The sequence below is a fragment of the Patella vulgata genome, chromosome 5 (assembly GCF_932274485.2).
Source record: "Patella vulgata chromosome 5, xgPatVulg1.2, whole genome shotgun sequence".
In the NCBI taxonomy this organism is placed as follows: Eukaryota; Metazoa; Mollusca; class Gastropoda; family Patellidae; genus Patella; species Patella vulgata.
The window spans coordinates 78,222,688-78,244,574 of record NC_065883.2 but is presented as its reverse complement, the minus strand read 5'-3'; the positions used below and the strand labels follow the sequence as shown (position 1 = coordinate 78,244,574).

Here is a 21,887-nt window from a genome sequence, read left to right as displayed (position 1 = left end):
TAGTGGCCAAATGGTTACAACATGCGCGTTGTATCATTAGGTCTGTAATTGAGTCAACTGGCATGGTTTCGATTCCCTGGTTGCCTATCCAACCTCGTGGGTTTTTCTTCGTTTTCCTCCCACTGCTAAAGACCCCTACGCACAAGTGAATTATTGAAATAAAATTGAACCTTATGTTAGTCCAGAAATTACTTAGTTGGTTCGACCCTCTCTCTCTCAGTACAGGAAAGTAGTACATTAAACATGAATTTCATATCTTGTTATAAAAGATGATGTATTTTGTATTTTTGTAGATTTGGTCTGTAGCTGTCAATAAAATAGCTTTTACTAATTCTCTTAAGATGAAGACCTCCATTATACTTGGAGTGTCTCAGATGTTTTTTGGCGTCTCTTTAAGCTTACTTAATCACAGGTATGATTTGTTGCCATGGTGAAATGAAATGAAATGGGGTTTAACGTCATACTGTGTTGCTCCGAACTGGGCTAATGAAGACGGGCATACGCCATACAGTGTTCTATGAGGGAAATTTTGCCCGGACAGCGGCACTACGGCCTACTCTTATATTAAATTCCAACTGCCAAGGGATCTTTTACGTGCATGCCAATGTGTACACGGGACCTCGGTTTTTCGTCTCATCCGAATGACTAGACAGCTGTTCTTGTCAGGCCCTCCGTCCTGCATCACTGACAAGGGGGAACCACGCCGGAAAATCTGGATGAACTTTCTCGGCCAATGCAGGGATCAAACACTCGACCTCCAGGATAGTGATCCAGCGCCTTAGCCACCGTGATCCCCTGTTGCCATGGTAATTTTGTCCTTGATAAAGTGTTAGGCCGAATGGTTTAACATCATAAGGTCTGTCATTGCGTGGCATGGTTTTGATTCCCAGCTTGTACATGTCACCTGTCCAACTTGTCACACATTATCATACATTTATATTATAATAAGGGGGGTTGGATGGATGGCCGAATGGCTAGCACTGTATCATAATTTCTGTCATTGAGTCAACTGGCATGGTTTCGATTCCCTGGTTGTACATGACAAAATAGGGTCGTCTGTCTAACCTCGTGGGTTTTCACCGAGTCCTCCGGTTTCCTCCCACAGCTAAAGACCCCTATGTACAAGCAAAGTATTGAAATGAAATTGAACTATATGCTAGTCTCAAAATGACCTAGTGATCTTAAGTGCACACCCTTTCCCTATCTGTTTACAAAAAAGAAATGATTTTGAAGGAAGGATTGTACATTTGTTTTTTAAGCAAAGAGTTACAGACCAATGTGCAAGCGAATTATTGAAATGAAATAGTACCATATGTTAGTCCCGAAAGGCCCTAGACTCTCTCTCTCTCTCTCATTTTAATTGAATGTGTATTTTGTCAAATTTCAGATATTTTAAGAATCCATTGAATATATTTTGTGAGTTTATACCACAAGTAATTTTCCTCTTCTGTATGTTCGGTTATCTCTGTATCCTGGTTTTCCATAAATGGGTGAATTACACGTCTGCTGAAGCTGGCACTGCTCCGAGTTTATTAATAGGTAAGCATCAGATTTTTTATAAACTGATATTTTTTAATTAAAGATGCATTATGTAAGATTTAGACAAAGAGTTCACTGTTCTTGCTATAATAGATCGCCTGTCCAACTTCGTGGGTTTTCTCCTGGTCTTCCAGTTTCCTCCCACTGCTAAAGACCCCTACATGCAAGCGAATTATGGAAATAAAATTAAACCATGTGTTAGTCCCGAAATGACCTAGTTTGTGTCGAGAGGACGTTAAACCACATCTCATCTCTCTCTTTCTATAATAGAATGTAAGAATTAGAGATGACCATTCTTGCTATAATATTTTTATTAAAGATATAGAATGTAAGAATTAGAGATGACCATTCTTGCTATAATACTCTTATATTAACAAAGCAGTATGTAAGAATTAGAGATGACCATTCTTACTATAATATATATATTAACGATGCGTTATGTAAGATTAAGATAAAGAGTTGACCATTCTTGCTATAATAGTTATATTAACGATGTGTTATGTAAGATTTAGATAAAGAGCTGATAGTTCTTGCTATAATATTTATATTAATAATAATAGTAATAATAAATAATAATTGATTTATATAGCGCCAACAATTCAACTCCATGAGTTTCTCTTGGGCGCTTTACATAGGTAAAACTAATATAAAATTACAACAATCACAACACATTAATCCATAAAAAAAAGACATAAACAAAAAACAGAGAACATTATTTAGTACACGTGGTAAAATCCAACACAAACACAGCTAGAACCATATTCAATCAGTTGTATATTTGATTAAAAAGTTTGGTTTTGAGATACTTTTTAAAACCTTTAATAGATGCATTATGTAAAGCAAGATAAAGAGCTGACAGTTATTGTTATAATAGTTTAAATATATTTAACATTTCAGTCAAATTACGTTATTCTGACCAAAGTTATGAATATGTTTTGTCATGTGAATAAATCTTTAAATCTAGTGGTTGATTAAATCCATGTAAATCTCAGCCATCCGATGCTCTAGAGAGTGGATTATGGTTTTGTTATGTTAATAAATGCGTAATTAATAATTTATATAAAATTTGAAACCAAAACAAAGATCTGTGATAGACAGATTTATATAAATAGATGTTGATTAATAGGTAGGCACCACAGTTTAAAAAAAACGTATAATTATGGTAATAGTATAAATTGATTATTTTTAGGGATGATGCCGTATAAATTGATTATTTTAGGGATGATGCGGTGTAAATTGATTATTTTTAGGATGATGCAGTATAATTTGATTATTTTTAGGGATAAAGCTGTATAAATTGATTATTTTAGGGATAAAGCTGTATAAATTGATTATTTTAGGGATGATGCGGTGTAAATTGATTATTTTTAGGGATAAAGCTGTATAAATTGATTATTTTAGGGATGAAGCTGTATAAATTGATTATTTTAGGGATAAAGCTGTATAAATTGATTATTTTTAGGGATAAAGCTGTATAAATTGATTATTTTAGGGATAAAGCTGTATAAATTGATTATTTTAGGGATGATGCGGTGTAAATTGATTATTTTTAGGGATGATGCAGTATAAATTGATTAATTTTAGGGATGATGCAGTATAAATTGATTAATTTTAGGGATGATGCTGTATAAACATTATTATTTTAGGGATAAAGCTGTATAAATTGATTAATTTTAGGGATGATGCAGTATAAATTGATTATTTTAGGGATGATGCAGTATAAATTGATTATTTTTAGGGATGATGCGGTGTAAATTGATTATTTTTAGGGATGATGCAGTATAAATTGATTAATTTTAGGGATAAAGCTGTATAAATTGATTATTTTAGGGATGATGCAGTATAATTTAATTGTTTATATTTTAGGGGCCATCAATATGTTTCTGTTTCACTATCCAGTACCTAAAGATGGTCAGATAGGAGTTTCTGATGGACAGGTTAGTTTACTGAATTCGTTTTTACTCTGAGTAGCATGAGAGGGGCTCTCTTGCCCCCATTGAGAGTGCCCAGGACAATCTGAATATAGACCGAGAAGAATTTCATGATAGTCCAGTCCCCACTTCGTCAGGCTGACAAATTAACATTTTGATGGACAAAATTTCTCTCTAGGTATGGTGTATACTCGTCTTCATTAGCTCAGTTGGAAATGACATAATAAAATGAAATGGGGTTTAACATCCTATAGGGCAAATAAAGACCGGCGTACGCCATGCAGTGTGCTATGGGGGAAATTTTTCCCAGACAGCAGTGCTATGCCTGCTCTTATTTCTAATTTCAACTGTCAAGGGTTTTGTGACGTGCACACCAATGTGTACACAGGACCTTCTTGTGCTTTTGCCCATCCTAATAACTATACGCAGCCCAGTTGGAGCAGACCAGTTGGAACTTTAACCCCATTTTATTCATTTATACCCCATTGCATTCCTTGCCCATTGACAAAAGCATTCTGTTGACAAAATGGTTAATACTCCAATGTTTTCATTTATAATAAAATAACCACATGTTAGTCTCAATATAAACATATGTTAGTCTCAATATAACCACATGGTAGTCTCAATATAAACATATGTTAGTCTCAATATAACCATATGTTAGTCTCAAAATAACCATATGTTAGTCACAAAATAACCACATGTTAGTCTCAAAATAACCATATGTTAGTCTCAAAATAACCACATGTTAGTCCCAGAATAACCATATGTTAGTCTCAAAATAACCACTTGTTAGTCTCAAAATAACCATATGTTAGTCTCAAAATAACCACATGATAATCTCAAAATAACCACATGTTAGTCTCAAAATAACCACATGATAGTCTCAAAATAACCACATGTTAGTCTCAAAATAACCACATGTTAGTCCCAAAATAACCATATGTTAGTCTCAAAATAGCCATATGTTGGTCTCAAAATGACCATATGTTAGTATCAAAATAACCATGTTAGTCTCAAAATAACCACATGTTAGTCTCAGTATAACCACATGTTAGTCTCAAAATAACCATGTGTTAGTCTCAGTATAACCAAATGATTGTGTTGACAAGTGTTTTTATTTATAATAACCAACCGTTGATATATGTGTGTTTATATTTACAGAAAGGTTTTCAGGGATTCCTGGTTGTTGTTGCTGTTCTATGTGTTCCGTGGATGTTGTTCGCTAAACCCTTCTTATTACGATATCAACAAAGATACGGACAGGTAATTATTATTATTTATACGCTCGGTCTGTAGATTATAACTATCAGGAGTGCTTCGTCCCGCTTGGCTAACGTGAAATGCGGCCCCCTCTTCAGACTGTTCAGCAGTAGCTTAATAGTTGCACAGTTGTGCAGGACAATTGCTGGCAGGACAGTTGCCGACAGGACAATTGCCGACAGAACAACTACTGGCAGGACAATTGTCGACCATATTGTTTGCTTTATGTTCTTTCTTCTTTTTTTCTTTACCATGATAAATTAAAGATAACCAATAAATGTTTCGATATCTGATTATTCATGTAATACAGGCACTAATTATTAATATATACTAATGTCAAAAAAAAAGTATACACTGTGTATTTTGTGCTGCATCAACCAAAGTCATTTTTCCATGGTATACGGTATTTTGGTAGAATGCAATTAGAATAGTTCATTATTATTGAAATTAGGTTAAATATTATGTCTGCCTTGTTAGTTCATTCAAATTATGAGAGAACGAAATATAAAAAATTGGTCAAAGTTTGACCAAGCCTTAGATCTGTATCATTTGATATTTGATATAATATGTTGTGGCTTTCCCGTTTTCCGTTTTTATATCTTCTGTTGTGAATCGTCTGATCCTCACCATCTTGTGTTCGTTTTTCTTTGAAAGAGATGTATCTTGGTAGCAAACCCTCGATATCCAAATTTACCAATTATATTTGTCCCCCGCCTTTCGAAGAAAGCAGGGGACTATTAAAATGGGTTCGTCCGTCTGTCTGTCTGTCCGTCTGTCTGTCCCTCACACTTTTTGGGACACAATAACTCTCTTCCTAATTGAGCTAGAATGTTCAAACTTGGTGTATGTGTTTATTAGGTCAATGCCTTGATGGAGTTCGAAGATGAGCATTTTCCGCTTAGGTAAGCAGAGATAAGCAATTTGATTGGTTGATGCTTTGGGACACGATAACTCTCTTCCTAATTGGGCTAGAATGTTCAAACTTGGTGTATGTGTTGATTAGGTCAATGCCTTGATGGAGTTCGAAGATGAGCATTTTTATATCAAAAAAATTTTGTCCCCCGCCTTTCTAAGAAAGCAGTGGACTATTAAAATGGGTTCGTCCACCTGTCTGTCTGTCCCTCTGTCCGTCACACTTTTTGGGACATAATAACTGTCTTTCTAATTGAGATAGAATGTTCAAACTTGGTGTAGGTGTTTATTAGGTCAATACTTTGATGGAGTTCGAAGATGAGCATATTCTGCTTAGGGTAAGCAGAGATGAGCAATTTGATTGGTTGATGCTTTGGGACATGATAACTTTTGTTCTAATTAAGTGAGAGTGATGAAACTTGGTGTATAGTTTCATTACATCAATACCTTGACTAAGTTCGATAATGAGCATTTTCTGCTCAGGGTAAGCAGAGCGATAAGCAATTTGATTGGCCGAGATTTTAGAACGCAATAACTCTCCTAATTGAGCTAGAATGTTCAAACTTGGTGTACGTGTTTATTAGGTCAATGCCTTGATGGAGTTAAAGATGAGCATTTTCTGCTGAGGGTAAGCAGAGATAAGCAATTTGAATGGTTGATGCTTTGGGACACGATAACTATAGTTATAATTAAGTGAGAGTGAGGACACTTGGTGTATAGCTTTATTACATCAATGCTAGGGCCTTGAAACTCCGAATATAGATTCATTATATCATTACCTTCAGTAAGTTCGATGGTGCAAATTTTCTGCTGAGGCTAAGGAGCGATAAGCAATTTGATTGCAATTTGAATGATTAACATTTCGAGCTAAAGCGAAGCAGAGCTAATTAATTTCATTTGTCGATGCTTTGGGACAAGATAATCTTGATTCTATCTGATAGAAAGTGATGAAACTTAGTGTATAGTTTGTTTGCCTGATGCTTTTGATAAAAGTAAATGTAAGATTAATTAATATGCGTCATCTATTTATTTTGGGATTTCGGCGGGGGACATCAGCCTCACTGTTGGCTTGTTTATATTTAGTTTTACCCATCCCATATCAATCTGGTTAAAACACAGATCCTATTTCGTTTCGTTTTTATAGTTCAAAATTTTGTTTTATTTGTCTTTACTTCACTTGGATCTGGAAGAGTTGTTATTTAACTCGTGTTCTGAATAGTGTCAGGGATAAGCCAATGAAACGGTCTGTTATGGCAAGCTTTAGGCATGTTTTTCACGGAACTGTGGGTAATCCACCAGTAACATCAATGCTGATTGATTAATCAAATGTCTGACGTCATAGGTCATAAGTCGATCTTTTGACCCCTGACGTGACCTATCGCTATAACTTGTCAGATGTTCATGTAGTGTAGGCCATCGAAAGTATAAAAAAACGAAACGAAATATAGATCTGTGTTTTAATCAAATTGCCATCTTTTGTAGCCTCTGTAGACTTTTCTGTTTTACTGTATTTCTTTATTTAGAGAACAGCAGCGCACCTGATACAAAAGGGATTGTGTGGGGTTACTGATAAACGCTTAATACTAAGGACTGTCATCCTTGCGGTCGTGGGTTCAGTTATTGAAATCATATGCTGATCTACGCTTAATACTACAGACTGTCATCCCTGCAGTCATGGGTCCAGTTAATGAAATAACATGCTGATCTATGCTTAATACAACGGACTGTCATCTCTGCAGTCGCAGGTTCAGTTATTAAAATAACATGCTGGGTTTTTTTTTTATAAGCAATATTTTATTCAGATTTGTATCTGAATAGGGATTGGGAAACAGGCATAGCCTATATTATTCCCACGATTTTGTTCGTGGGTCTGGGTGACCAAGTGGTCTAACATGTGCGCTTTAGATCCTTAGGTCTGACATTAATTCAAGTGGCGTGTACTCGATCCCACACTTGTACGTGTAAAGGAGTAGGGTCACCTAACTAACCTTGTGGGTTCCTCCTACTACTGACCCCTATGCCTTGAACCATGTGTTGCATGGACGTTAAATCTCAGTTCTCTCTCATGCGTGTGTGTGACCAAGTGGTCTAATACCTGTATGCCTACATCAATGCCAGTAATGTGTTTTTTCCGCCTCAATTTCCCCTTCTCCGCCTCATTCCCTCCTTTGTACAAGCCCCTGGCTAACTTTATCTACATTCCATGTTGTGCCGTCCAAATGCTTTATTAAAATATGTTAATTCTCAATCTCATTCTGTCTGTTAATATATTCTTATCAGTTTCTTACTTAGACTTCGTTATGGACAATATGACAGTTTAAAATGCTGAAATTTTTTCAAATAAATTGTTAATATAAAGTCTGCAGTTGAATGGGGATTATCCCTATTTAATGATTTAGAATTTGGTTTATGTAAATAAGGACTACTCTCTTTCCATGATCAAAAATAGAGAAATGTGATACAAATATATCCCTGGATAGTCCCAGAAGCCTTCTGAATACAGTTTCCTGGAACTAGACAGCCCCAAGTCATGTGATTAACTTCCATATTGTAGGACTGTATACTAGTCTACGTTACGCGGATGGTTTCAGACACTAAGGAAATGAAAATGAAATAGGGTTTAACGTCCTACTGTTCTGCACTGATTTGGCTAATGAAGTTTGCTATGCAGTGCGCTATAAGGAAAATTTTGCCCGGACACCGGTGCTACGACCTACTCTTATATCGAATTCCAACTGCCAAGGGATCTTTAACATAAACGTCAATGTGTACACGGAACCCCGATTGACTATACAACCCTCGATCCTGCACCACTGACAAGGGGAAACCAGGCTAGAGAATCCCGATGATTTTTTTGGGCCATCGCAGATGAGCGAGCCGACATCCTACTCACTGAGCCACTGTGGCTTGCTGACGCACTAAGGAACACTCACGACACGATCCAAGTACTAAAGAGGTTAAGATAAAAGAAATAAGGGTTCAAAGCCGTGTAATTTGGGTAATTTTAAAACCAAAAGATTTGTTTTTGGTAAGATCACTTTTTACTGAGATTTCGTCTAATGGTTAGGATGCAGCTATAGCGGGTGTGGCGCCAGGCAGGGTTAACTTACTCTTTCGGGCACCTGTTACCACTGTTCGCCATGTATTTTGTACACGGTGAACAGTCCATTTGCTGATTACACTATTTTGCCTATACCGTTTTTTTAGGACTTCTATTTTGTCTAATGGTTTGGATTCTTCGTACTTGGTTTTATTTTATTTAAAATTGTGCCTCATCTTAAACTCGACACAAGTCGTTAATAAATTCTCCTCTCTTATTAAAACTTTACAGAAACGACGAAAGTTTGATGTGTTGCTAGGCGATATTAACGGTGAATCAGAAGTCGCTTACGCTTCACCACATGCTCGTTATACCGAGACTGATATTCAGGTACACACTGATCACAATTTATAATTGGTTCTGGGAATGTGATTGGTTGACTTCCAAATTAACTTGGGATTTGGTCCTTCAATGACCTTATTTGGTTTCTGGGAATGTGATTGGCTCTCAATCTACCTTATTTGGTTTCTGGGAATGTGATTGGCTCTCAATCTACCTTATTTGGTTCTGGGAATGTGATTGGCTATCAATCAACCTTATTTGGTTCTGGGAATGTGATTGGCTATCAATCAACCTTATTTGGTTCTGGGAATGTGATTTGGCTGTCAGAAGTACCTTATTTAGTTCTGGGAATGTGATTGGCTGTCCATCAATCTTATTTGGTTCTGGGAATGTGATTGGCTGTCAGAAGCACCTTATTTGGTTCTGGGAATGTGATTGGCTCTCTAAAGTACCTTATTTAAGATTCCGGGAATGTGATTGGCTCTCAAACTACCATGTTTGGTCCAAGGAATGTAATTAAATGTTTGGATTCTTGCCCAGAACACGAATATAATTGGTCGTGGCTCATCAGTTTTGGTTTCAGGTCCAAGTTAGATTTCGTAGACTAGATCTGACATGATCACCATGGAAACAAATGACATGAAATTTTTCCAGTATCTGAAATACCTGTTGACTTTAATTTCATGTTTTGTTCTTGTTTACCTTTTTCTTTATGTGTTCGTCATTTATGTCACAGTCATCAAGACGTCTATTTCAAACAAATAATGACATGAAATGAAATAGGGTTTAATGCCCTACTGTTCTGCTCCGACTGAGCTAATGGAGACGTGCATATGCCGTACAGTGTGCTATGAGGAATATTTTGACCGGACAGGGGTGCTATGGCCTACTCTTATATTGAATCCAAATTGTAATGGGATCTTTTACGTGCCTGCCAATGTGTACACAGGCCCTTGTTTTTCGTCCCATCCTAAGGACTAGACAGCTGTCAGGATCTCCGTCCTGCCATTTAGTTACTATCAGGTCTGGTAATCATAGACATTATCAGGCCCAACAAATTCAAGCTTTTTTCATCACTATTCCTCTCATGCCTGTCATTTTCTCTGGCACAGATTTCTCTTTTTGCACAGGGGGGTGGGGGGTGGATGGCCGAATGGTTAGCATGTGCTCGCTGTATCATAAGGTCTGTCATTGAGTCAACTGGAGTAGTTTCGAATCCCTGGTTGTGCTTGACAAGGAGTAGGGTCCTCCGGTTTCCGTCCACTGCTAAATAGGCACATGCGAATTATTGAAATAAAATTGAACCATGTGTTAGTCCCGAAATGACCTAGTTTGTGTCGAGTGGACGTTAAACCCCATTTCTCTCTCGATTTGCACATGAGTAAGGTCACAGGTTCGATCCCAGTGTTGGCCACGAAAGTTAATCAAGATTTTCCGGTGTGATAGTGATGCAGGACGGAAGGCCTGACCAGGACAGCTGTCTAGCCGTTCAGATGGGATGAAAAACCGAGGAACCATGTACACATTGGTGCATTACAGTCCGGGCAAAATTTCCCTGATAGCACACTGAATGGTGTATGCCCATCTTCATTAGCACAGGCGGAGCAGAACAGTAGGACCTTGACCCTGTTTCTTTTCATTTTCAGTTTCCTTTTTGCACTGGTTTTAATGATATTTATAAAACATTTCCCACACAAATTTAAAAATATCAGCTCTCTCTCTCTCTCTCTCTCTCTCTCTCTCTCTTTCTCTCAGTATAATATGTTCTCCATGATTGTTTATTGTTGTTGGCTATTCTTCCATTTGTTTATTTTCAGGAATGTTTATCTTAAACAGCACAATTTTTTATAACTATCTCTCTATAGCTGTTCTAAATGTCCGGAAATAACTATTTTTTATATCTATCTGTTTTTGGTTGTCAATGTCGGGAAATAACAAATAACTATTTTTTATATCTACCTCTTCGGCTCCACTGAATATCGGCAAATTATTTATATATCTTTTGGATTTGTCAATGCCAGGAAATAACCAATTTTGTTTAAGTTCTTTGAGACAAGTTTTAGTCTGTTCAAGCTCATTGTTTAATATATGGTGTCATTTGAAAATAATGAAACTTGATTTGTTTTCTTATCTCCCATGAAGTATTTACTATCTACTACAATAATAAATCAATGTTCAAAAATAGATAAACAGTAATAAGAAAGATATATCAATTTAAAACCATTTATAATTTGAAATACTTATAATTCAAGATATTTATAATTCAAGATACTTATAATTCAAGATACTTATAATTCAAGATACTTATAATTCGAGATACTTATAATTCAAGATACTTATAATTTAAGATACTTATAATTTGAGATACTTATAATTGAAGATACTTACAATTAAACTATCTATGTTTAGAAACCTAAGAATGTGCCGAAATTGTTTAGAATATTCAAATAGCAATAATGTAAAGACTTAAAATATTCAAATAGCTATCTTGTAAAGGGGTACAGGATGTTTAGGATATACAGGGGTACTGGATGTTTAGGGTATTTAGGGGTATACAGGGGTACTGGATGTTTTGGGTATACAGGGGTACAGGATGTTTTGGGTATAAAGGATGTTGATATCTCGGTGGAATTGTTTGTTTATAAATCTTGTATTTCTGTTCCTAGTTTAAACATCAACATCTGTCAGTGAACAGCGGAGATCTCGTAAACCATTCAGATCCAGAAGCAGAAGTCACGCATCATAATGATGTCGGCGGTACTCACCACGTAGAGGAGGAAGAAGAGAAGGTGATTATCTCCCCTTTGAGAGAATCAGGGGTCCGCTCGATTGACTTGTTACAATTGATTGAATGATTGTTATTATTTTACTTTATAAATCTGATTGCAGTTCCGAACATAATATATCGAGCGGGCCCCTAAAATTCTCTTAAATTATTGTAAACTATTACTTACCAATAGGGGGACATAGATCTTGGACAAGTTTTTGTATGACTCAAATTGTGGCAAACCACTTTACCACTCGCGATGACCAAAACAGAAATAGTGTAACTGCAAGAGATATAACGGTAAATTATGACAATTTGCCTTCTGAAATTATTGAGTTGCATCTGTAACCTTGGTAAGTATTTGGACATGGTTGCCCAGACAGTTTGTTACAAGGATGCTGTTTCAAAATTTTTAGTTGGGGTTAATAGAGTCCTGAATTGGGTCTCGATAAAAATCGTTGTCAACTTCAGAAAATAGGGTCCATAAGCTTCCATTGCCATGGGAACTGAAAGTACGTATGTCTAAAAAAGGACCACGGAGATTTGGTATAGTAGCACAGAACTAGGATAAAAGTTTGTAAGACTTGTTCAACCAGTTTTAGCCACTAAGATATATCTGATATGTACATGTATCCTTTAATTGATTGATAAACATTCCTGACCTGTGACCCTTGACCCCTGACCCTAGTTTGTTGCCTTTGTTTTGTTATCGTGACTGTATATTGGTATATATGTATTATAGATCGTTAAGCTAAGCATGATTTTATGTTGCTACATTTTGTTTGCTTCATCTCCTGTTTAATGCTGTTTTTACGAATTTAACAAGGTTCGCACACTCCTTGAAAATCCTGGAAAAATGATAATGTTATTTCCAGTACTGGGAAATCCTGGAAAAACAAGATTACTCCTTGTAACTCCTGGAAAAACAAGATTACTCCTTGTAACTCCTGGAAAAACAAGATTACTCCTTGTAACTCCTGGAAAATTAACTTTTGTGGTTTCGCTATATATTTTAAGATATAAAACTGAACGTAGTCATCGAATGTTTCTTCAAAAGTTCACGAGTTTGTTGCCGTAAATGTTCATCAAGCGTAAAATATATATATTATGATGTAGAATTTTATACATTGACTCCTGGAATCTGGTAAAACTCTCCTAGATCGTGATGCATGTGCTTTAGTTTGATCAAATGCCTTAAAGGCTCAATACCACTCTTGTTGTAACAATAATATGTCCTAATCTTTATTCTGGTCAACAAATTGTACTATTTTACAGTATTCCAATTAATTGATGATACAAATTTCATCTTAACACACCTAATTTAAAAAATTGGAAAAATTAAACTAAATGATTTGAAAAGTCTAACGTAAACTTTTTCAAATGTGACTTGGATTTTAAAATATTTTCGAACCCTCTGGACAAGTAAAATAGGATGTAATGGATAATTTACACAACAGGTAGGACACTTAAACATCATGTGGTATATATAGACATACCTGGTTATTGACATAGCTGTACCTGGTTATAGACACACCTGGTTATTGACATACCTGTACCTGGTTATAGACACACCTGGTTATTGACATACCTGTACCTGGTTATAGACATACCTGTACCTGGTTATTGACATACGGCTGTTTATATTTCCTGTTTCTGTTTCTAATTATATTGTCTTTGATTATCCAGGTATTTGATTTCCCTGAAGTCATGATCAACCAGTCTATTCATACTATTGAATATTGTCTTGGCTGTATCTCACACACAGCTTCCTATCTACGACTGTGGGCTCTCAGTCTTGCTCATGCACGTAAGTTCGTTAAACTTCTTTATTAATCTATTACACAGTCTCATTAGACTGTGGGCTATCAGTCTCGCTCATTATGTGACAAGGAGTAGGGTCGCCTGTCCAACCTCGTGGGTTTTCTCAGGGTCCTCCGGTTTCCTCCCACGACTAAAGACCCCTACGCGCAAGCCAATTATTGAAATAAAATTGAACCATATGTTAGTCCCGAAATGACCTACTTTGTGTCGAATGGACGTTAAACCCCATTTCTCTCTCTCTCAGTTTGTTATTATATATCGCTTTCACTAAATGCCCTTATATATACCCATATATACCCATATATACCCATATCGTTTCATTCAGAATTTTATATTTTCACAGAATTATCAGAAGTTTTATGGACGATGGTGATGAGGATTGGGCTAGGATTTTCAGGCTTCGTGGCACCGTTTGCAATAGTTATAATATTCGCATTTTGGGCGTGTCTGACGGTCGTTATCTTGGTTCTGATGGAGGGACTCTCAGCTTTTCTCCATGCTCTGCGTCTTCACTGGTAAGATTATAAACTTATTTTTGTTGTCTCCATGGAAATGGTGTGTTGTATATAGATATTGCCTGGATAATCAGGGCAAGTCATAGAATTCGAAAGTTGCCTCAGTTAACCAGACATGGCAAGGTGGGTGGCTGAATAGTTTGATGCGTGTGCTTTAGATCAAAAGGTCTGCTATTGAGTTAAGTGCCGTGGCGTTGTTTCACAGCTTGTATTTGATAAGCAGTAGGGTTGCCTGTTCAACCCCGTGGGTTTTCTTCAAGTTCTCCTTCTTAAGAACTATCTGCTCTACTTAGAGAATAGATCTCTGTTCTAAATGGCCGCCATATTCAACAGTTAGCATACTGTTTTGTAATGTAGCCCTACTCCGGTTTACATCTGTTATACACAAAAAGGACTAATTCAACCTTTTCAATTTAATTAAATGAAAGAAGAATATATTATACTTCTCAAAATTCTTGAAGTATACTTAGTGTTTTCAACTTACGACTTAAAATGTCAGTCGACTAGCTTAATGTCTGTTCTCAAGCGAAGCTCCAACCTCCCAGGTTTTCTCTGGGATCTTCTAAAGATCGCCTGCGTGCAAGCGAATTATTGAAATAAAATTGAACCATATGTTAGTCCTGAAATGATCTAGTTTGTGTCGAGTGGACGTTAAACCTCATTTCTCTCTCTCTCTCTCTCTCTCTCTCTCTCTAACGGAGCTAACTGTTGACCCCTTGGCTTGTTATTATTAATTCTATATTTTATTTTGCAGGGTTGAATTTCAGAGTAAATTCTACAAAGGTGAAGGCTACATGTTCCAACCATTCTCATTTGAAGATATTCTCGATCATGGTGGAGAAGAAAAATAGAATCTTAGGTCTGATTTTATTAGTGGTTCAGAAACAGGGTCTATCAAACATTTTATTTTTCATCTGAAGTTTTACTCAAAATTCATTGGCTTTAAAAAGTGATGAACTGAAAATAACCATAATAGAATAACTTCAGTATATATTCCATTAAACATACACAGAACGAATATATTCTATGAAATATTGTTTAATACTAAGCAAAGTTTGGATTTGGATCTTCTATTAAACATACGCAGTACACAATTCTATGGAATTCATATTGATGTTATTCTATACTGTCTAACTTTGTGGGTTTTCTCCGGGTCCTCCGGTTTTATCCCACTGCAAGCCGATTACTGAAATAAAATTGAACCATATGTTAGTCCCAAAATGACCTAGTTTGTGTTGAGTGGACGTTAAACCCTATTTAGAGAATTTACCAGACTGTTAATGTTGATTGCATGATCTTGATAAACATCTCTAGTTTAGAATTTATCAGACTATTACTGTAGATTGCATGATCTCGGCCTCTAATGATTTAAATGGTATCGCGTGCACAATAACAGCCCTCTAAATTCTAAACAGGACTTGTTTATCACCTAAATGTTCAATATTGAAATTTCAATTAGAAAAATTAGTTTTAATTTATGAAAAAGAAATATTGCAAGGTGAGTGACTAGGAAAATGTTTATCGTCTAAATGTTCAATATTGAAATTACAATTAGAAAATTAATTTTAATTTATGAAAGAGAAATTATGGGTGTTTGAGTGATTAGGCTTTAAAATACAGATGTGACGTCAGCCTTTGATGTTAGCGTAACATTATTTCAAATAATGGTACGGGCAACCTGCTAATCGCACATTATTTATACTAGATGAAATATTGGACTCACGTGACGTATTTCATTCCAAAGCACGTGCAAGTGTCTGTATTTTTTGTTGTTTAATGGTCTCGAGCTAAAGACATTGTGTAATATATTGAAACAACACTCAGGCAGTATCAATACATTACTTAATATATCGCTCTCGACCATTAAACCGAACATAACAAACCTCTATTTATATGGCATTATTAAAAGCTCATTTCATTATTCGTTAATATTCAATACACAATGATTTAATACCGTTCATAATAAAACCGGTTCTCTTTTGGTTTAGCGATTGTGAGCTCAGAACATTCTGAAATGACAGAATTTCAATCAACATAGTTCTATTAGTTCCAATAACGGATGTGTCTTGGGAGTAGAATCATGAAATTATCAAACCCAAAAACATGTTCCAGCTGTCATGATGTTTTGAGATATTATAAGTCGGCACATGTTCTACACACGATTGTTCTTTGGATCGAGAGAATTTTATACCTGATAGATTCATTATAGTATCTCCTAAGAAAAGCGGAATCCCTACTTTAATTTAATTATGTCATGTTTTACTAACGTTATAGTTAATACTATCATCTTCTGCACATTCATTTGAATGATCTATATCATTAATCACGTAATATTAAATAAACATTCGATTTCATTCATGTCTTCAACTTACTTTGTATATTCATGGTAGTAATGTAAACCTCAAAATGAATATACGGCAACATTTCTACATAAACATTTCCATTTCTCATTGACATGTCGTGCTATTATTATAATTATTATTATATGATACTCTTAGACAACAAGCTGACTGATTAGTCTGCTATAGATTCGAAAATTTAATATTTCTTCATGAATGCTTCACTGTTCAGCCTTGATTAAAATGGTCATGCTACTGTCGTTTTGTTTTAATGGCAGGGGGTTAAATCTTTGAGGATAGGATTTGAGCCGTATTAATTTAATGGTTTGTGGGGGTAATTATACTCCACTCTAACTTTAATGATTGGAATAGTTTGTGGGGTAAATAAACTCCACCCTAACTTTTGTTTTGTTATGGAACATAGATGTTTTTTGTAATTAATGCTGCTAGTGACAGTAGATCGCATTTAAAATATTCATTTCGTGCTCACATGAATTTCTTATTCTATATTTATTAAAATCTGTTAAGTATAAAATGTTGAAATTAAAGTGCTGATATGTGATGTATTTTATGTGAACCATTAGATGTTGTAAATTTGGTAGAAAACATAAATTATTAACATTGTTAATTATTAGCTATAAAATATGTTACACGTGTATCCAAGTGTGTCAGGAGGGGTGGGGGGTGGGTGATAAACACTATGAAGGGGCGCTGACAGGCCCGTAGCTATTGGGGGGGGTGGGGGGCAATACGAAGCCAATGACCAAAGTGCCCACATCAGTATGGGCGTCCTGTAAAGTCGGGTGACATTGGTTGGGCTGTCCTGCATGCCCCTCCCCCACTACCTACGGGACTAGCTGACAGTCGTTGATATTTGAAAAGTTTGATATCTGTCAGTCCATCAGTTTTTTTAATTGTGAGATCAGTTTCGTTTTTAGACAGACGATAATACTACCCCCAAATCCCCTACTAACCCCCAATCTCTCCTGGCTAAGTGACTAGTGAATGTATGTTATTATCAAAATGAGATTTAGTTTACATGCATCTTTGAGAAAATGTAGTCCGAAATTAGTCCGTCAATTTTCAGGTGTTTCATATAACTCTGATTAGTTAAGATTTCGTCAAAAGGAACATGATGATTTTTAGTATGATCTCAATTTATAAAAATGATTTTCAAGGGTTTTTATACATCAAAAACGTAAATTGAACTTATTGACAAAGATTATGCCAAGAGGGTATATATTATATTTCTTATTGAAAATGTAGAAGTATATAGAGAGATGTGTTTTTATAAAAAAAAAAATGTAAATCTAACCTATTGACAAAATTTATGCGAAGATGGTATATTTCTTGTATAAAAGTATATTAGAATTATTATCTGGGGTCTAATTCATAGAAATTTAAACTGGAATATTTTTAAGGTTGCAGCCATTTCATTGGTCGAGAGTTAAAATTCTAGTATAAAATTCAGCTCTTGGCTAATAAAAGGGCTGTATTCTTAAAACATTTTGATTTAAGTTTTTATGAATAAGGCCCCAGATGTATAGTATAGTTGTTATTGAAAATATAGAAATATATTAAAAATTTTATCCTGGATAACATTATATAGTCTATCTATAGTATTGATAAACTTACTAAATTATAGCTTTTAATCGACTCTAATTGTCACAATTTTCGATCCTAGAGATAACTTTACCATTCGTTTATCTCCGGTAAAACTCGCCGGCCATTAATCAGTGTGAAATCGGTTCCTAAGCTCCGCCCCCAGTGGCTACTGATTGGCAGGATTTGTTAGAATTTAATCGCTACGGATTTCTTGACAATTAGGCATTGGTTCGTTGCGTGAGTTACATATTAATTCGAAAACAGCCGATTTGATGATTTACCGGAACTATTTTTAGTGCTCAATGTGAGTGATTCGGCTAAATACTTGAAATTTCTGAAGAAACTCGAGTTTGAGCCGCCCTCTTGGATCTTTGTGAAGCGACCAACGGAAGGGTACATCACAAGTTTATGGTAAACTTATCTCTGGGATTGAGATTGTAATTTTCACTGAACATAACTTATAGATAAAATAGTTAATGTTTGAATTATTGTATAAGTCTATTAGTAACTATTCACATAAAGACACACCCCCCAACCTTAATATTATTAAAATAGGGCGTGTCTTGTTAATATGTTTTAGTGGGTAAAGTGTGGAAACTTCACTGAATGTGCCCATCCAATTGTTTTAGTGGGTATAAGGTGTGGGCACCTCACTTTGCCCATCCCCTTTTACTTTACTGGGTATAAGGACGTGTGTGGAAACCCCACTGTCCCCACCCCCTATTGTTTTAGTGGGTGAGGTGTGAACACCTCATTGTGTCCGTCCGGTGGTCTAGATTGTCACACTTCGACCTCTAGCTGACCGGTCACCTCTGGCTTGCAGTTGTATCACGCTCCCTGGAGTGAGTGTACGTGACTTGGAGATGGGGCGCCTTCTCAACCTTGTGGGTTTACTCCGGGTACATTAAAAATGAAAGTAAGACACCTGTGGGGGAAGCGGACATTAAACACTACAATAGTAGAGAGAAAATGAAGTGGGTTTGAAGTGGCTTTATCACCAGACTGTTAACACATATTCTCTAGTGGATGGTGGGTAAGACGCTGGCTCGCTAGCCTGAAGGTCGGGTGTTCGATCCCATCATTGGCCGAGAAAGTTCTTCCAGATTTTCCAGCGTGGTTCAGTGATGCAGGACGGAGGGCCTGACAAGGACAGCTGTCTAGTCATTCTGACGGGATGGAAAACCAAGGTCCTGTGTACACATTGGCGGGCACGTAAAAGATGCCTTGAAAGTTGGAATTCAATATAAGAGTAGGCCGTAGTGCCACTGTCTGGGCAAAATTTCCCTCATAACACACCGTATGGCGTATGCCCGTCTTCATTAGCCCAGTTCGGAGCAGAAAAGTAGGACGTTAAACCCCATTTCATTTGTCTTGTAGACAATAAGCCTGTGGACACATTGGGGAGAAACATATCATTTGAAGGAGGCTATACGCAGTAGCAGTAAAACATAATACTTCATGTTTAGTCCCAGTGGCATATAGGACCATTTGTAGTACAGTACTATTATTGTTATTTTAAATTTTTATTGAATTTCTGTAGAGTATTTAAGAAATTTGTCTATTAAATAATTGGTTGTTTATTTATAATGAGATCTGAAACCATATGTATTCAATATATAAAAGAAATGAAATGGGATTTAACATCCTACTGTTCTGCACCGACTGGGCTAATGAAGAGAAGGGATATTTATATATAAATAGAATCCATGCATATCATGAGTATGATCAGTTATAATCATTATTAATTTACCCAAGAAATCCATGAACAACTCTCTGGTATATAATGCAGGACGGAAGGCTTGACAATGACAGCTGTCTAGTCGTTCAGATGGGGTGAAAAAATGAGGTCCTGTGTATACATTGGCGTGCACGTAAAAGATCCCTTGGCAGTTAGAATTTGATATAAGAGTAGGTCGTAGTGCCGCTGTCCGGGCAAAATTTCCCTCATAGCACACTGTATGGCTAAACTCGTCATCATTAGCCCAGTCAGGAGCAGAACAGTAGGACGTTAAACCCCATTTCATTTCCCTGGTATATAATATATTAAATCAAAACAACATTTTCATACTTCATTACATTTTAATATTTGTTGCACAGCAGATTATTTACGATGGCGCTCGTCTTGTTGTTAACAGACTTTGACAGGCGACCCTACTCCTTGTCACGTACAAGTGAGGAATCGAAACCACGCCACTTGATTCAATGACAGACCTTATGATACAACGCGCACGCATTAAACTATTCGGCCATGTATTCCCGTGCTGCGTGATTTGGACTTAGAACATGTTCAAATTAGTTCGATTCCATTCCCTGTCAAAACATTTTATAATAAATAAATATCCATTTCTACAGCGCTAAATCTCAACAAACATTGTGCTTGTAGAGCTCGCTAAATCTCAACAAACATTGTGCTTGTAGAGCTTGACAAAACATATCTACCCAAAGCATCTTTGCTTCTCAGTTATAGCTTCTTTGAAACAAATAAGTTTTTTAAAGTTTTGATCGCAAATGTATCTTTAATATATGTTACACTGCAGATCTCATATACATATGACACCTTTGAAAGTATCATATACCTTGACCTTTGACTCATTGTTTTCCTTTAAAAAAAATACTCATAATTAATTTACCTAATTTTGATAATGTTTGACATAAAGTGGACGGTTAAAACAGACTTAGATAAGTTCATTGTGTTAAAATGTTATTTTGACTTAATATTTCTCGTGAAAACCTAAAATAAAGTATTTTTTAAGGATGAGGCCATTTCATTGGCTGAGATTATCATTGCAGCAGTCATCCAATGAAAAGGCTCCACTGTTTAAATTATTTTAGTTTTAAGATTTTGTAGGAATGGCCTATGTTCGTATAGTAGGTTTGAGTTGGTCACAATAAAATCTTGTCGAGAAATGGAAAGCATACAGTGCCCTGTGTACAATACCTATTAAATAGAAAGCAGGCCATGCCTTGTATATGATACCTATCACATGATACCTTATCCCTATGTTTATTGATTGTTGATGTTTATGACTTGAGACGTATAAATTAATATTATTTGTTATTTTGGTTTATTGTCTTATTATTGTGAATAAATGAAGTGTTGTGTTCAGAAAGTACGAGTTGATTTTATTTGAACAGGGAAGCCACAGTGGCTCAGCTTTCCATCCCGTCCGAGCAACTAAGCACTGTTCCGTGCCAGGTTCCGCCTCCCTGCACCACTGACAAGGGCACATCACTCCAACTTGCACCACTGACAAGGGGACATCACTCTGTCCTGCGCCACTGACAAGGGGACATTACTCCATCCTTAATCAGACTGAAAATCCTGATGAACCTTTTCGGGTAACGTTGCGACTAACGTTCTTACATTTTCTGGTGGGCACTAATAGTTTCGTCCGTGGGTACACTTCTGGGCAAATGTCCACTTCACTATCACTTCTGGCTGGTCCCGTCCTTAATTTCAGCTGCTAAAACACTCATCCGGTGTAATGTCCTACGTCTAGCTGCCTCGATTTAAATAGATTCCAACACCAGTCTTTCTCAGTGGACATCCAAACAATTATGCCATTCACGTGTGTAAGGAGCTGCCTGTGAATCTTATCAAGTCAATTATCACAGAAGTTTTCTTTGGTACTATCTCTTTACCAATAACAGCTTAGTATGTAATTGATGTCAAATTTTCAGGAAATTTTGGGAATATTAAATATCTCCTAAAAACTAAGTGCCAAATTCACAACAGCAAATAGTTTGTGACATGGGCGTCACACATATCGGGGGGTCCGACCCCCCCAATTGTTTTTCTGGGGGGGGGGGGGG

General features: G+C 36.3%; 1 protein-coding gene across 6 annotated transcripts in view; it reads left to right on the top strand.

Moving 5' to 3' along the window:
* Window positions 1–21,184, top strand: part of LOC126822669 (V-type proton ATPase 116 kDa subunit a 1) — a 44,515-nt gene extending 23,331 nt beyond the window's left edge. For 5 of the 6 annotated variants that reach the window (XM_050551669.2, XM_050551667.2, XM_050551668.1 and 2 more), the window contains 9 exons: window positions 294–412; window positions 1,388–1,539; window positions 3,406–3,476; window positions 4,635–4,736; window positions 8,977–9,075; window positions 11,694–11,816; window positions 13,481–13,601; window positions 13,959–14,130; window positions 14,885–21,184. In XM_050551669.2, the coding sequence (XP_050407626.1) occupies window positions 294–412; window positions 1,388–1,539; window positions 3,406–3,476; window positions 4,635–4,736; window positions 8,977–9,075; window positions 11,694–11,816; window positions 13,481–13,601; window positions 13,959–14,130; window positions 14,885–14,981 (1,056 nt within the window). In that variant the 3' untranslated portion in view covers window positions 14,982–21,184. The remainder of the gene's footprint in view (window positions 1–293; window positions 413–1,387; window positions 1,540–3,405; window positions 3,477–4,634; window positions 4,737–8,976; window positions 9,076–11,693; window positions 11,817–13,480; window positions 13,602–13,958; window positions 14,131–14,884) is intronic. The other variant, XM_050551670.2, reaches the window with a different exon arrangement.
* Window positions 21,185–21,887: the final 703 nt, after the last annotated feature.